A 14,685-nucleotide genomic window follows, 5' to 3' on the forward strand; every position below is an offset into this window, starting at 1 on the left:
CCTAAAATATTTTTTCTTCTAGAGAAAGTCTTATTTGTTTTATTTCAGCTAGGATAAAAGCAGTTATGAAACCATTTCAATGTTCATATTATTAGCCCTCGTAAGTGTTAGATTGTTTTTGATTGTCTACAGAACAAGTCATCATTATAAAACGGTTTGCCTAATTACTCTAACTTAATTAACCAAGTCTTTAAATGTCATTTTAAGCTGAATAGTATCTTGAAAAATATCTAGTCAAATATTATGTGCTCTTATCATAAAAGAAAATCGTTATTAGGAATTAGTAATTAATAATTATTCTTTGATAAGGATTTTTGCAGCCGATAATGAATACCGATTCTGACGCTTCAATCTTTATAATGCATTAAGCACATTTTACCTTTAAGTTTGAACCTTAAGGCAAGAGAATAAATGAAGGATGCTGCATGTAAAACCTTAAACACGTCTATTAAAGCCATTTAGATGTGAATATGTCCTGGGCTGAGGCTGATTTACAGAAAATAACTCATTCTTTCATTTTACCTTGGCTAATGTATAATATACAGGAGCGCTTGTGTGTCTTCCTATGCTTGTAAACTCATCAACAAACACCTGCAATCGGTTCATGAGATCAGCCAGATTGGCGAGTACCTATTGAGTCATGAAATGTGATTATCGGCCGATACCAATCTTCGGCCGATCGATCAGAGCATCCGTAATAATAATTAATTCTGACTTCAACTGTCTGTATATAATATTATGTATATAGATCATTTTGTAAGAAGAGAGCATTGATCTCCATAGATTTGTTTTTACTACAGAAGTCAGTGGCTACTGGTTTCCAACATTCTTCAAAATATCTGCTAAAAAAATGTTTATTACAGAGATGCCCAAACTAGGGCCAGCGGGTCAAACTTGGCCCTTGGTAACTTTTAATCTGGCTCGCCATCCTATCTGAGAAGGGTGGTAGTTTTCATAGTTTGTTTTATTTTTGAGCTACGAAAAAGCAAACTGAAAATGTTTCCGTTAAAGGTTGTGAAAGAATCAGATTTTACAAAATACACTGTGACTGATGGATAGCAGACCATGGAGGAGGCAGGTGCAACTTTACTTCATTTACTTCATTTATCTTCATTGTTTTAAGCAAAGTAATTAAGTTTCTGTTTTAATAAGTTCATTATAAAATGTAAAAAAATAATAATTATTGCATTATATAATATGATTAAGACTGTTTATTTATTTATTAATAATATGAAATAAATTAAGAAATTAGTCATGGAAACTTTTATATATTAAACACTCAATATATATATTTTTTTCTGCTTTTTCAACCTACTTATGTAAAAGTTTTCACGGTATTTCCTATAATATTGTTTCTTCTAGAGATCATTTTATTTGTTTTATTTCGGCTAGAAAAAAGCAGTTTTTAATTTTTACTTAAGCCATTTTAAGGTCAAAATTATTAGCCCTCTTAAGCAATATTTTTTAGATGTCTACAGAACAAGCCACAATGACTTGCCTAATTAACCTGGTTAAGTCTTTAAATTGAATACTATCTTGAAAAAGTATCTAGTAGAATATTATGTGCTGTCGACATGGCAAAGATAAAAGAAATTAGTTGTTAGTTAATAATAATAATAATTCATTTTGACTCCAACTATATATATTTAGTATTATAGATATTTTTTAAGAAGAGGCCATTGATCTCCATTATTTTCCTTTTTACTACTACAGAAGTCAATGGCTTCTGGTTTCCAACATTCTTCAAAATATCTGATTAAAAAAAAAAAAACATGTTTAGAACAGGGATGCTCAAACTAGGGCCAAGTTTGGCCCACCATCCCATCTGAGAAGGGAGGTGATTTTTTTGGTAGTTTGTTTTGTTGTTGAGCTACAAAAAAAAAAAAAAAAAACTGAAAAAGGCTGTGAATTATTCAGATTTTACAAAATACACTGTGACTGATGGATAGCAGACCATGCAGAAGGCAGGTTCAGCTTTACTTGTGTATTTGGCATCTTCATTGTGTTAAACAAAGTAATTATGTTTTTATTTTAATAAGTTCATTATAAAATGTTTTTAAAAATCTATTGCATTATTTAATATGATTAAGTCTATTTATTTATTAATTATTAATAATATGAAATAAATTAAGAAATTAGTCATGGAAACTTTTATATATTAAACACTCAAAATATAAATATATATATATATTGCTGCTTTTTCAACCTACTTATGTAAAAGTTTTCACGGTATTTCCTATAATATTTTTTCTTCTGGAGATTTTTTTTAGATGTCTACAGAACAAGCCACTGTTATACAATAACTTGCCTAATTACATTAACTTGCCTAATTATCCTAGTCAAGTCTTTAAATCTTTATATATTGCTGCTTTTTCAACCTACTTAATGAGCGGGAATAACCCAATTCTTGAGATGATTGGGGGGACAGCTTAATTGTTTTATGTGTAATCCCCTTAAACATGTTAACCTAACTGAATTAAAAACCTAATCATCTGTGTGGAACACTGCATTTTTAAGTGCAGTTTGGTATATTTACCTACTTAGATCTCAATCAATTTTTGGCCCTTCATAACAAAAAGTTTGGGCACCCCTGGTTTGGAGTAACTAATAATAAGCCTTTCATTTCATCAGTTTAATGTCAAGCCCTGATTGTGATTATGCATATCATACATAAAGCATCCTCGAATGAGGTCACACGGCATAAATGGGATTCCTTCATATTTTTGGTGGCCGGAGTTTGTCATGCAGTACTCTTGATTACGTCGTAATCTTTTTGCACTTACATTTTGTTGCCATAGGAACCGTTATCAAGAACATTTCTTGAATTCAGCAGCAGCAGCCGTGTGGAACATGTCACAGCAGAAAAGCAATGTGAAGTAATGTATGATTATTCAATAAATATTATCCCATGCCAGCGAGCGTCTTTTGTGTTTCTGGAGGTTTTGAGATTGCTCTGGGTGGCAATTATGTGTGCATTCAATTTTTGTTCTATACAAATTGCTTTCTGAGACTCTGAATGTCAGATGTGTAATATCCATTGTTCTGATGCAACTCTGATTACATCCCACTGTTTTAAGAAATACACACAAAACAAAGAATAAATATGGTAAGCAGCTCATGCTATCTTTAATTGAATTTGTAATGTGATTCAGGATTTACATTTGATTTATCTGGCAGTATTTTAAAGAAACAATGCGGCATTATCAAGACAAAATGCATGTGTGTGTCTGTGTAGTAAATTATATATTATTATTAATGAGATACTTATACATTTATTGTTTAATCTGAAAACAAACTATATTATGCTGAGATATTTTTAATTATAAATTGTTGTATGTTAAAAATAGAAATAAAAAGTGATCACACATGCATTGATTTCTTTAAAATTAATGTTTAATTTCCTTAATATGAAATACCATTGGTAAACAACTAAAGTTAGTAATAAAACCATTTATAATGTTATAATTCTTTGTATATTAAACATAGTTATGACCAAAAACATGTTTAAACGCCCTGTGTGACTAAAGGAAAACTGATTTCTGGGTGATTATAAAATAACAGACTTTTACAAGCATGTAACATTTGTTGAGTAAAGCATGGGATTCGTGTGCAATCTCGACCCACAGGGCGTGCAGTTTTATTAGAGATCCGCAGTCTCTGTCGGCCTCCAGCGGTGAAACTCTGAACTACTGCACTCAGCTAATTAACGCTGATTGAGCCTCACAGGTGATAATTGGTTTAATATTCGCGTTGTGTATCGTCGATTCTTGATGTTTCTCGGTTCATTTTTATCAACTAATATTCATGAACATGTGTAAAAAGTGTTTATTTATTTTAATTCTCACTCTTAAGTGGACTAAAGCTGACTCTGGTGATTTATGAAGCATTTCACAAGATGGTTTTGATTATTGTTTTGCTGTGTTCGTGCAATGTTTGAGTAACCTCCTCTTTTGTTTATGTTATTTACTTCAAGATGCCTCCTCATTTGAGACAGACTGCATTTTAGATAAGGGATGTGACGGTAAGGTATAATTTAATGCTTTCTTCTTCCTCTGCTGTTGTGCAAATATTTCCAGCTTCTCAGGGTTAATTTATAACAGCGTTTCTGTTAACCTATTTCAAATCATTCACCTTTTAACCCTATTTAAACGTTGTTTCAACGTCGAAACGACAACAACTTGCTCTTTACAGCCACATTTCAACGTAGGTTGTCATGTGCAGGTTGTTTTTCAGTCGTTTGACATTAAACGTTACTTCAAGGTTGTTTCAACGTTGTAGGTCGTTCATGTGTCTGCTGGGTTGGCTGGCTCATGTAATTGATTGAGTTGACTTGGTTGTACAATAAATGCAACTAAATTTGAGGTGAAGTGGTGATATATTTTCACATTTGTTCATTTTTGACAACTTTCATTCAATCATTCATTTTCAACCGTTTTTCCGGGGCCACGTCGCGGGGGGACAGCAGTTTTAGGAGAGAACCCCAGACTTCCCTCTCCCCAGACACTTCCTCCGGGTGGGGTCCCGAGGCATTCCCAGGCCAGCTGAGAGATATAGTCCCTCCAGCATATCCTGGGTCTTCCTCGAGGTCTTCTCCCTGTGGGACATGCCTGGAACACCTCCTTAGGTATATGTACATGAAGGAGGCATCCGAAACAGATGCCTGAGCCACCTCAGCTGACTTCTCTCGATGTGGAGGAGCAGTGGCTCTACTCTGAGCTCCTCCCGGGAGACAGAGCTCCGCACCTTGTCTATAAGGGTGTGCCCTGCCACCCTGCGAAAGAAACTAATTTTGGCCACTTGTATCTGAGATCTTGTCCTTTTGATCATAACCCAAAGCTCATGACCATAGGTGAGAGTAGGAACGTAGATTGACCGGTAAATCAAGAGCTTTGCCTTTCAGCTCAGATCCTTCTTTTGACAACTTGGGAAATGATACTTTAAATATTTAGTCTGAAATCGAATGCATGACTTCAAAACAACAATTCAATTGTCTTTGAACAGTGTTGTAGGCCTCTTAGATTGGCCAGGCTACTAATATGATTTCAATATTTAGAATTTGCAAATAATACTTTTCTGAAATTATATTATTAAGGTGAAAGCCCGAAAGTGTGTATAAAAAACCAACTTTACCCCAATACTAAATTTCACACCTTAAGTTTTACTAATGAGCCTAATTACATTCATATTTATTTTCATAATCCTTAAACTCAATTTGTAATGAGCGAAAATGTAATATAATTTCCTCCTATCTGACGCTATTTTAGTGAATAAATATTGTATTATCTTGCCAAACTGCTTTTTCATATTTCAACACATTAAAAAGCCTACAATCCGAATTATGACACTCAACACTATTTGGCTGTTTTTTTTAGAAGGCACACAAAGCATGGTGAAAACAAAATGGCATGATGTAATGCATGTAATTTAATGTCTCTCTTACTGTGTGGAAAATGAAAAACATTTGTTGGCATGCAAATATGATTGCTTGTTTCTTTCTCTGTGATTCTAAGTTCTGGCAGGCATTCGTTCATTCGTCCCAGAAGATGAAGTGGAGGAGAGCCGGATTATTGGTGGAAAGGAGGCCTGGGCACATTCGTGGCCATGGCAGGTTTCTCTGCAGTACAATGATGTGCCAACCTGTGGTGGGGCCATCCTCGACCAGCTTTGGGTTATTACCGCCGGTCACTGCTTCAAACGGTAAATGCATCCTCTGTCATCTACAGACTAAAATAAAGATTTTAGCTGAAACTGTACTTGATGAATTTAAAATACTTCCAAGTCAACATCTGCATTTATTCAAAAGAAAAAACACATGCAGGAAAAACTAAAACTACACCAGTGACTTCTGATGGTACAATAAGGTCCTTTGAAGAAAAATGATTGGTCTGTGTAAGTAATTGAAAGTTGTTTAAAACAGTGTTTCTCAACCATGTTGATAAAGGACCACCAGCACTGTATGTTTTGGATGTCTCCGTTGTCTGTCACAGCCATTACAGGTCTTTCAGTCTCTGCTGTTGATCTGAATCAGGTGTGTTTGGTTAAGGAGACATGGACAATGTGCAGAGCTGGTGGTCCTCCAGGAACGTGGTTGAGAAACACCAGTTTAAAACATTATTGATTTACATTTTCTGAGTCACCGGGCACCACAACTTCATCTAAAATTCACACACCACTAATGTTCTACCAAAAATCCAGACTTTAAGTTTTTAGACAAAACATTTTAGTTTGATCATCAATGCACACAGATTGACTGTGTTTATGAAAGACATCTGATATTTGAAACTGTACATAATGTATTATTATAGTTGCCAATAATTAGCACAATTGACGTCTTTTTGACATTTGTGTATGTAAATTGCAAATGCATTCTCAAATATTGCAGTTTCATTGGCTGGTGCGGTTGATGGCCCATAGACATGGTCAAAACTGTAAACGTTGGTTAAAAAAAAATTTATTTAAAGACTAGATTTGATCAAGGGATTTTTATCAGTGGTCGTATTGGACATACAAGAGTAACCCATAGTTTTCTTCTGAGGTGAAGACCCCACTTAATGTTTGCACTGCATAATTCCCTTTACTGTAAAACACATTTTACTGGACTGCCCTGCATTAAATTATTCCAAAAGCCTTTTTTTTAATGAAATGAACTCATTTTTAGTGACACCAGGAAAATATTTTGAATTTTTATCATGCATTAAGTAAGTGATGTGGATTTATATAGCGCATTTATCGTGCAAGCGCTTCACAATCATGGGAAGGGGTCTTTTCACACCATCACCAGCATGCAGCATCCACTTGGATGAGCCACAGGATAACTGCGCCAGCTATTGGTGGAGTGGAGAGACAGTGATACAGCCAATTTGGTGGATGAGGATTATTTGGAGGCAATGATCGTAAGGACTGATGGAGCGAAATTGGCTAGGACATTAATGATAAAAATATTATTTAATTTATTTATTCATTTGAATGTTGTTTTTAATTGTATATTCATTATTAAAATGTACTTGCCATAAAAATAACCTTGGTTGATGACATGGCATTTAATAAAAATTACATTACATTACATGTTAGTTAAATTAACACATTTTGTTAAAGATTTCTGTTGCCAGTTGCCCTCCATATGTATTTTGCTAAAAGACAAGTGCATGCAATTTCTAAAAAATGGCACAATAGTTCATAAAATACAAGAAATCTCATTTTTATTTTATTTTATTTTGACTAAACCATATTCAATGTGTGTGAGCAGTTATAAAAAGCCATCTATGTGGAACGCAGTGGTTGGATTGCACAATTTGGATAATGCGAATGAATCCTCACGGGAAGTAAGTGTCTGTCTATTTACATCTATCTTCCCTCCTTATATGCAGTTTTAATTTATATAGCTCATTGTATATTCTTTTAAAAGTCCATACAGGTGCAAAAAATCTTCTCTCACAAGAACTACAACCAGAAGACAAACGAGAATGATATTGCCCTGCTGAAACTGCAGAGTCCGCTGGTGTTCAGTAAATTTGTGAGGCCTATTGGCGTTTTTAACAATGACTTGCCTCCTCTGGTAACCTGCACTGTCACTGGCTGGGGCTCCGTCACAGAGAGTAAGGGAATGAATTGGCTTTGTCCTGAATGACCGGTGTAATGGGCTCCATTAATTGTGGTTATATGAGATTAGAGGAGTTTGTCTCTTTTATAGATGGTCCTCAAGCCTCCAGACTTCAGGAGGTCAATGTAACGGTCTATGAGCCACAAAAGTGTAACAGATTTTACAGAGGGAAGGTGTTGAAGTCTATGATATGCGCTGGAGCGAATGAAGGTGGAATGGATGCATGTCAGGTAAGTAAATGTTTGCATCTGTATTTGGTATAGCATCACATTCATGGCATAATATTATTTTTAAACTAGATTTTTCTTTCTTTATACTCTTAAGGGTCATTTTCACTAAGCACAATTATGATAAAGAAAGATAAGAAACAACAGCAGAATCCAAACCACAACTATTGCAAAAAAGATGTGGGGAATAAATGATAAAACACTGACAACCATTCAGAACCCATTGAAATGCAAACCTAAAGCTACAAATGACATTGTGCTGGAGCTCTGCTTGATATTAAGCCCTGTTTTCAAAGATTTTTACAATTATTGTGGAATTGATTGGTTCTAATTTGGGAAATGTTGAATTAAATAAATACATTGACATTTTGCAAGCCAGGCTGTCAAATTGAAGTACAAAAGTAAAATAACCTCCACTATCCAGTGCTAGTTTCAGCATCTTTGTATTGCCGCCTTTGAAAATGCTGGAGAAAATGATTAGGTTTAATTCCACTACACTGACCTTGACAGCTAAATTCACTGTTTGATTAGATTGATTACATGAGCTGGATTCAATGGTCAGATGTGCTAACAACAAGGGGGTATACTGCCAAATGAAAGGTGTAAAATAAACAAAAATTAACAGATCATTATCATTCGTCATTATGCACAAATGTATTGTTATATTTATAGTTATTAAGCTTGATGTGAGTTGCATGTTGTCCCGTGTGTGCTTGGGATGTCTCTTCAGGGTGACTCTGGCGGTCCCCTCTCGTGTTTCGATGGTGAGAGGTACAAGCTTGCTGGAGTGGTCAGTTGGGGGGTCGGATGTGGTCGAGCTCAAAAACCAGGGGTCTACACCACCCTATACCACTACAGACAGTGGATGGTGTCGTCCATGCGTGGTATGACCTTGCAGATTTGACTTGCACATCAGTTGCTGCTCTAAAACGTTTTTTTTTTTAATAGGTGAACTTGCTGTTGAAGCTGATTCAGATGGTAAATCATTTTTTCCCCAAACAGTCGTGTACCTTTGCAATTGCTTTAGTCTTCGTTCATGTTCATTTCCATGTTCAGCTCAGTGTGGTCAGGCCAAGATGGAGCCCTGTCGACTGCCTGATGGTTTGGCACAGGTAGTGTCCACTGAGAATGGTGCATTCAAGGTGGAAAATGTGAGCGAGGCATGTCCGAATGCCTGGCCGTGGCAGGCTAGTCTGCAGAACGATGACACACATTATTGTAGTGGTGTCCTCGTTCATCCACGCTGGGTTCTGGCACCACGCCACTGTCTTGTCAAGTAAGCAAATTACATCTGATCAATTTTGCATTCATTGTTACTAGGTTCCTTGTGTTATGCTTATTGATGCCTGGTCAGATGAGACACGCATTACTGTTCCCTATATTTTATTCAAACTCTTTTCCCCTCTTATATTCACATGTTCTGCATTACCTTTGCCTAAATGTAAAGGTAAAAGCAGTGAAACAATTAAAAAAACAGTATCTTTATCATCAATATTAAACAGCGTTTCTCAAACTTGGTCCTCGCTCCTTACAGATCTGCATATTGTACATGTCTCTCTTATTTAACACAGCAGAATTAGATGACTATCCTGTTAGAAGAGCTCCATCTGACTTCCATGTACAGTGTTGAAGATGTGTTTTGGAGGGTAAACCTTTCGATGTGATTTAGGATGTTCAATCTTTTAAATCTGCGGTGTTTGAATCTTTTCCTGGAGGCTCGTTGTCCTGCAGAGTTTAGCTCTAGACTCACTGGAAACCTCTGAGAACATATGTTGGAGCTGATTGACTATAAACTGTGCAGGACACTTGACCTCCAGGAGCATGAAGTGACATCCCTTGATTGTGGTGCAAGAATGAGCTTTTCAATACATGTAATAATATATCGGCAATGTGCTTCAGCTAAACATGCTAAACAGGCTACCAAAATGCTCAATTGCGCCAGAGGAAATGCTGATATAATACAATTTTTACATATACAGATACAATTTTAAAGACTGTAAGATCAGATGTCCATACTGGGAGCACTTTGATGGATGTTTTATATCCCCAAGAAAAATGTTAAGTTATTTACCACCTATTAAACTGAAAAAAAAAATGATAATGTTTTAATGAGAAGTGTTTATCCCTTATTGAAAAAGTTATGCAATATTAATCTTCCCATGTAATGTGCAAAAAATAATAAATCAATAAATAAGCAAATACATATACAGCTAAGTGCGTCTGTATGTAAAAGCTTTCAGTGATGTTCACAAATTTTGTCCCTTAGGGCAGGAGATGTGGTGGTCTTGGGAGCTCATGACCTGAACTTCATGTCTGGTCAGACTGTAGATGTGGAAAGCGTTCAGAGTTTGTCTCACAATGGCAGGAACCGGACAGTGTCTGATCTCTCCATGATCTACTTAACTGTTCCAGCTCGCATAGGTATAGAATCAAATGACTATGTTTGTGTTTTTACACAGCTAGTTGTGTAACTTGTAATATGTCCTCCATCCAGGGCCATTGATATTTCCAGTGTGCATAACTGATAAAGATGATGAACTGGTTAATGGAGACTCCTCATCTTGTGTGACAACTGGTTGGGGGCCAAGAAAAGCTACATGTAAGTCAGCACACTGTAAAGAAATGATATGATTGGTCCTGGCAGCATATGTTTTAGGCCATTGTAACTTATTAAACTTAGTTAATCATGTTCTAACTAAAGTTTATAAGTTATGCAAGCTATTGTAAGTCAGTTTAACATGATATAAGTTCAATGGACTCATGAGGTTAATTTGAGCTTTAAATTTAAGGCAACCTGGATTTTTTTGTTTTACTGTGCAGTAAATCAACCTGACATAACATTCACATTACATTATAGACTAGAATTGCTGATCAAGGTAGTCTGGAGTAATTTTATTTTAATTCATTTTTATATTATTGTATTTTTCATCCTCTTTTTAACAAACCATTTGTTGTATGTAGGCTAAAAAAGGTCCAATCAAATCCATCCTCCAAAGAGCTTGTCCTGTATGTGCATATGCTTTAAGATGGACTATTTTAAAATATAGATAAAATTTAAATAAATTTTTTATCTGATACAATATACAATCTCATAAGTGACAGTAAAAAAATAAATAAATATTTGTTTTAAATAAAAGCCCTGTTTTAAATTTCTATTCATCAAATGAGCCTAAAAACAAAGATTAAATGATTTAGTTTTCAACAGTTAAAAATAATCAGCATAAATGTTGCTGCAGCCATTTTAGCTTTTCCATGACTGGAATATATTAGGCTTAATCCAAAATTGTATAAATGAAGAAAACTAATTAGTTAAAATTTTAGTAATATCTCTGAATATCATGATCATCTTTATGAAAACATTTGGAAAAAATACAAATATAAATTAAAAATAAGCATAAATGTTGTTTGTCACTCATGTAATGTATTTTTTAGTAATTAACAAAAACTAGAACACTTTTAAAGCGTAAATGAGGTGAATCTTGAGTTGTTGACTTCGCAAATATAATTAATGGTAACATCACAAAGCATGTTCTGTTGCAACTTTGCACTTGCTATTCTTAAAGGGGTGGTCCAGAGTGTGTTCTTAAGGCTTGATTGTGTTTATGGGGTGCAAATCAATGTGTGCTCATGCTTCATTTGTAAAAAAATCACATTATTTTTTCATATATCCTACTTTGAATTCATACAGCTACTCAGCTAACATACTGTCATATTTCCCCTGAAGACCTGCCCTCAAGAGGCTCTGATTGGACAGTTGACATAATGTGCTGTGATTCGCAGATCAGATCCACATCACCAAAAAGCATCTCTGTTATAACATTACAGCGCCTCTGGCCACACCCCTTCCTTGGGGTGCAGGGTTTATTTGTGTGACCTAAAGGGTTTGACATCATTAACCTGGATGTATATTTTTGTAGTTCCCAAACTTTGTTTGCTGTAGGCTTTGCTAAGCTAACTTTGTAAAAGCCAATGTCTCCCTTTGCATTGAACTTTGAACGTCTTACATTCAGAGATGTTTGTTCACACCGCTACATTACACATCAACTAAAGTTTAAAATATGGTAGTGGTCCACCCATTTAAGGGCACTTTAATGAATGTTTTTTAAAGATTTATAATTTTTTTATCAAGTATATAATAAATTTAAATAATCTCTAATGTAAAATGTTCTTAAATTCTTCTATTATTTTTCTATAATCTCTTATTGAATTGGGAATGTAATGTTTTCATCTAAATTAATCCTGCCATGATCATTTGCTGATGATGAACAAACAGCTCCTCCTTTTAAGAGCACACTTAAATACCAGTCGAAGTTATGTTTTCCTTTCTTATTAGTGGATTTGCAGCCTGAGATTCTACATATGGCTAGAGTTAAGCCTCTTTCTGAAGACACCTGCAGGACTGGCTGGGGTGACGGTTTCAACAGGCAGTCCCACCTGTGTACGCATGCAGCAGCCTCAACCTCCTGCTTGGTACAGTAGTTTCAACACCTCTGGATTCCACATGTACTGTTCACATTTCACCTAAGTATTATACTATAAGTATTATCACCTTATATTTTGCTGCAGGGGGACTCGGGTGCACCCCTTGTGTGTGCAAAAAACGGGATTTACCACCTTGTAGGATTAACAACATGGGGCAGCAAGAAATGCCAACCTCAGAAGCCAGCTGTGTTCACTCGAGTATCTGCCTATCACTCATGGATACAAAATTATATTAAAACTGCTTAATGTGTTCAATAAAGGTCATTTAAATTTAGTGTATTTGGTTCAGTGAGTAGGTTTCTGTAACGCATGGCGGCATCTACCAGTGGTATACCACCATAGACTCTGTGAGGAGTAGCATGTCTTCATTTACTTGTATAATAAACATACTAATAATATCCTGTGAGGCCATGGGAGAGGATTTGAGTGTCAGTGCAGTATCCGCAGGGCCTTAAAGTTTTAAATTCACAAAAAAATGTTGTTAAATAATTGTAAGTCTTAATTTCCGTATGTCCAGTTATCCAATCGGGCAAACATGCATCCAATCACCAACGATCATCACAATAAAACTTTTAACAAAACTCAATACGATAACTATGTATTGCCAATATGGATTAGTTGTTATTGTCCTTTCAATATTATTTGTTTAAACGTTCTTTGTGTATTTATAGTTCATATGTGATGTGGACAGTGACCTTGACAGATTGGTGTGCATACATTCAGTTTTATAATAATTAAAGATTTAATCTTTCATTTTTTTGTATGCATCCAGCTAGGGGTTGCTTATTTTGATGTTTAAATAAAATATGTGGCTAAAAAAAACTAGTTATAATATAATATCCTGTGTAAGTCTGAAATTTCATACACAATGGTCTTAAAATTGACTTTGTGAAACCTGCAGAAACTTTGGTGTAGTGATGCTCATTTTTGTCCCTCCACGATTTCGCAAGTCCAGTTTTACAAGGTTTGTGTTTTTCAGCAATAGTCATATACATGAATAGCCATATAGTAAGTTGACATATCACAAAAGCAGTAATTTTAGCTCACAAATATTTTTTAAATACTTTTCAATTTAATTTAGCAACCTATTAAGCAATAAATTATGTAACTTGCATATTGAAACTGAGTGAGAATGGCAAATGCAAGTTACAGAATTTCCTTTTCGTTTTGCACGAATCTTTGCACTTATGTCTTCAACAATGTAAATGTAAAAAACATTTCCATTTTACTTATTTTGCCTATTGCTTTGCCATTATTATATTTCAAAATGTATTTAACAATGTTATAAAAAATGTAATCCTACAAGTGTAAGGCTAGTCGATGCATTAAGGACTAATAACGTTTAATTTATATTAACGTTATTTATATTTATATTAATTAGTTTAATTTATATTAATAATTTTGCTAACATTTCTGCTTGTACATCAAATTTATTTTGTGTATTATATTTTGTTTAAATTCACAAAAATGCTGTTAAATAGTTGTAAGCAGGTCTTATTTTTTCTAAGTCCATGTAAAGCGGTCCAATCAGGCCAACATGCATCCAATCACCAACAATGCATCACAATAAAACTTCAAACCTCAATACGATAACTCTATTGCCAATATGGTTTAGTTATTGTCTTTACAGTAATATTTGTTTAAAGTTCTCAATGTGTTTATAGTCCATATATGTAATTCACATGTTATAGATGTGGTTGGAAATGGCAAATGTAAATGTTATAGACTCATTTGTGTGCCAATGTTTGCATGTCATGAAGTTTGTGAATTGAAACATACACATATATAAATGGAATACATAGCCGTTTTTCATATTGCATTGACGTTTTGCATATTACATATCAAATTTGTTAGGCTTATTTCTACTCGTATGCGTCCATGCTTGTTCGGTTACTAAACAAGCTACTTAAGAGTAAGCATTTCAGAAGCAGCCTGGATTGAATTTTCAATATGAACCTTCAGATTTGATCAAAAGCTTGACCAAACATAGTAGGTTTGATTACAACTAAAATATTGTAGTTTAAACTGTTGCATTGTTCCGCTTTCGAGATTATGTTGTAACGTACATCCATGTGCCACAAATTCAAATGAACAAATCTTTTTTTAATCGAGTCTTTGAATCGATTGAACGGCTTCATACAAATGATTCATTTTCAAACTGGACCAAATCTCTAACAAAGTCACCAGATTTATTTATTTCTTTATTTTTTTATCAATTTAAGTTCGTATTAAAGGTTTTCTTTTCGAAACTGAATACGGCTTAATAAAAGTAGGCTATTTACAAAAATGTCAATGCATCTCAAAACGTTCAAGTTCATATCTTTTATATCAGCAAACATGCAGGTAAATGCAATTCTGAGGGGAACCTCGTAGTTT

The 14,685-nt window shown here is 34.7% G+C and overlaps 1 protein-coding gene across 3 annotated transcripts; it reads left to right on the forward strand.

The window, feature by feature from the left end:
* Window positions 1–3,723: 3,723 nt before the first annotated feature.
* Window positions 3,724–12,920, forward strand: ovch1 (ovochymase 1). 3 transcript variants are annotated; one of them, NM_200145.2, is made up of 13 exons: window positions 3,724–3,871; window positions 3,974–4,021; window positions 5,511–5,697; window positions 7,247–7,322; window positions 7,406–7,595; window positions 7,691–7,830; window positions 8,558–8,711; window positions 8,776–8,805; window positions 8,884–9,103; window positions 10,094–10,248; window positions 10,322–10,426; window positions 12,161–12,297; window positions 12,394–12,588. In NM_200145.2, exons 1-13 carry the CDS (start codon window positions 3,805–3,807, stop codon window positions 12,553–12,555), a joined length of 1,671 nt encoding a protein of 556 aa, NP_956439.2. In that variant the 5' UTR covers window positions 3,724–3,804; the 3' UTR covers window positions 12,556–12,588. The 3 variants fall into 3 exon arrangements, 2 of the variants coding, with proteins under 2 accessions (NP_956439.2, XP_073801826.1); XM_073945725.1 differs by having other exon boundaries at window positions 3,770–3,871; window positions 8,776–9,103; window positions 12,394–12,920; XR_012401452.1 differs by lacking the exons at window positions 8,776–8,805; window positions 8,884–9,103 and having other exon boundaries at window positions 3,770–3,871; window positions 12,394–12,920.
* The last annotated feature ends 1,765 nt before the right edge of the window (window positions 12,921–14,685 follow it).

The sequence above is a fragment of the Danio rerio genome, chromosome 4 (genome assembly GCF_049306965.1).
Source record: "Danio rerio strain Tuebingen ecotype United States chromosome 4, GRCz12tu, whole genome shotgun sequence".
Classification (NCBI taxonomy): Eukaryota; Metazoa; Chordata; class Actinopteri; order Cypriniformes; family Danionidae; genus Danio; species Danio rerio.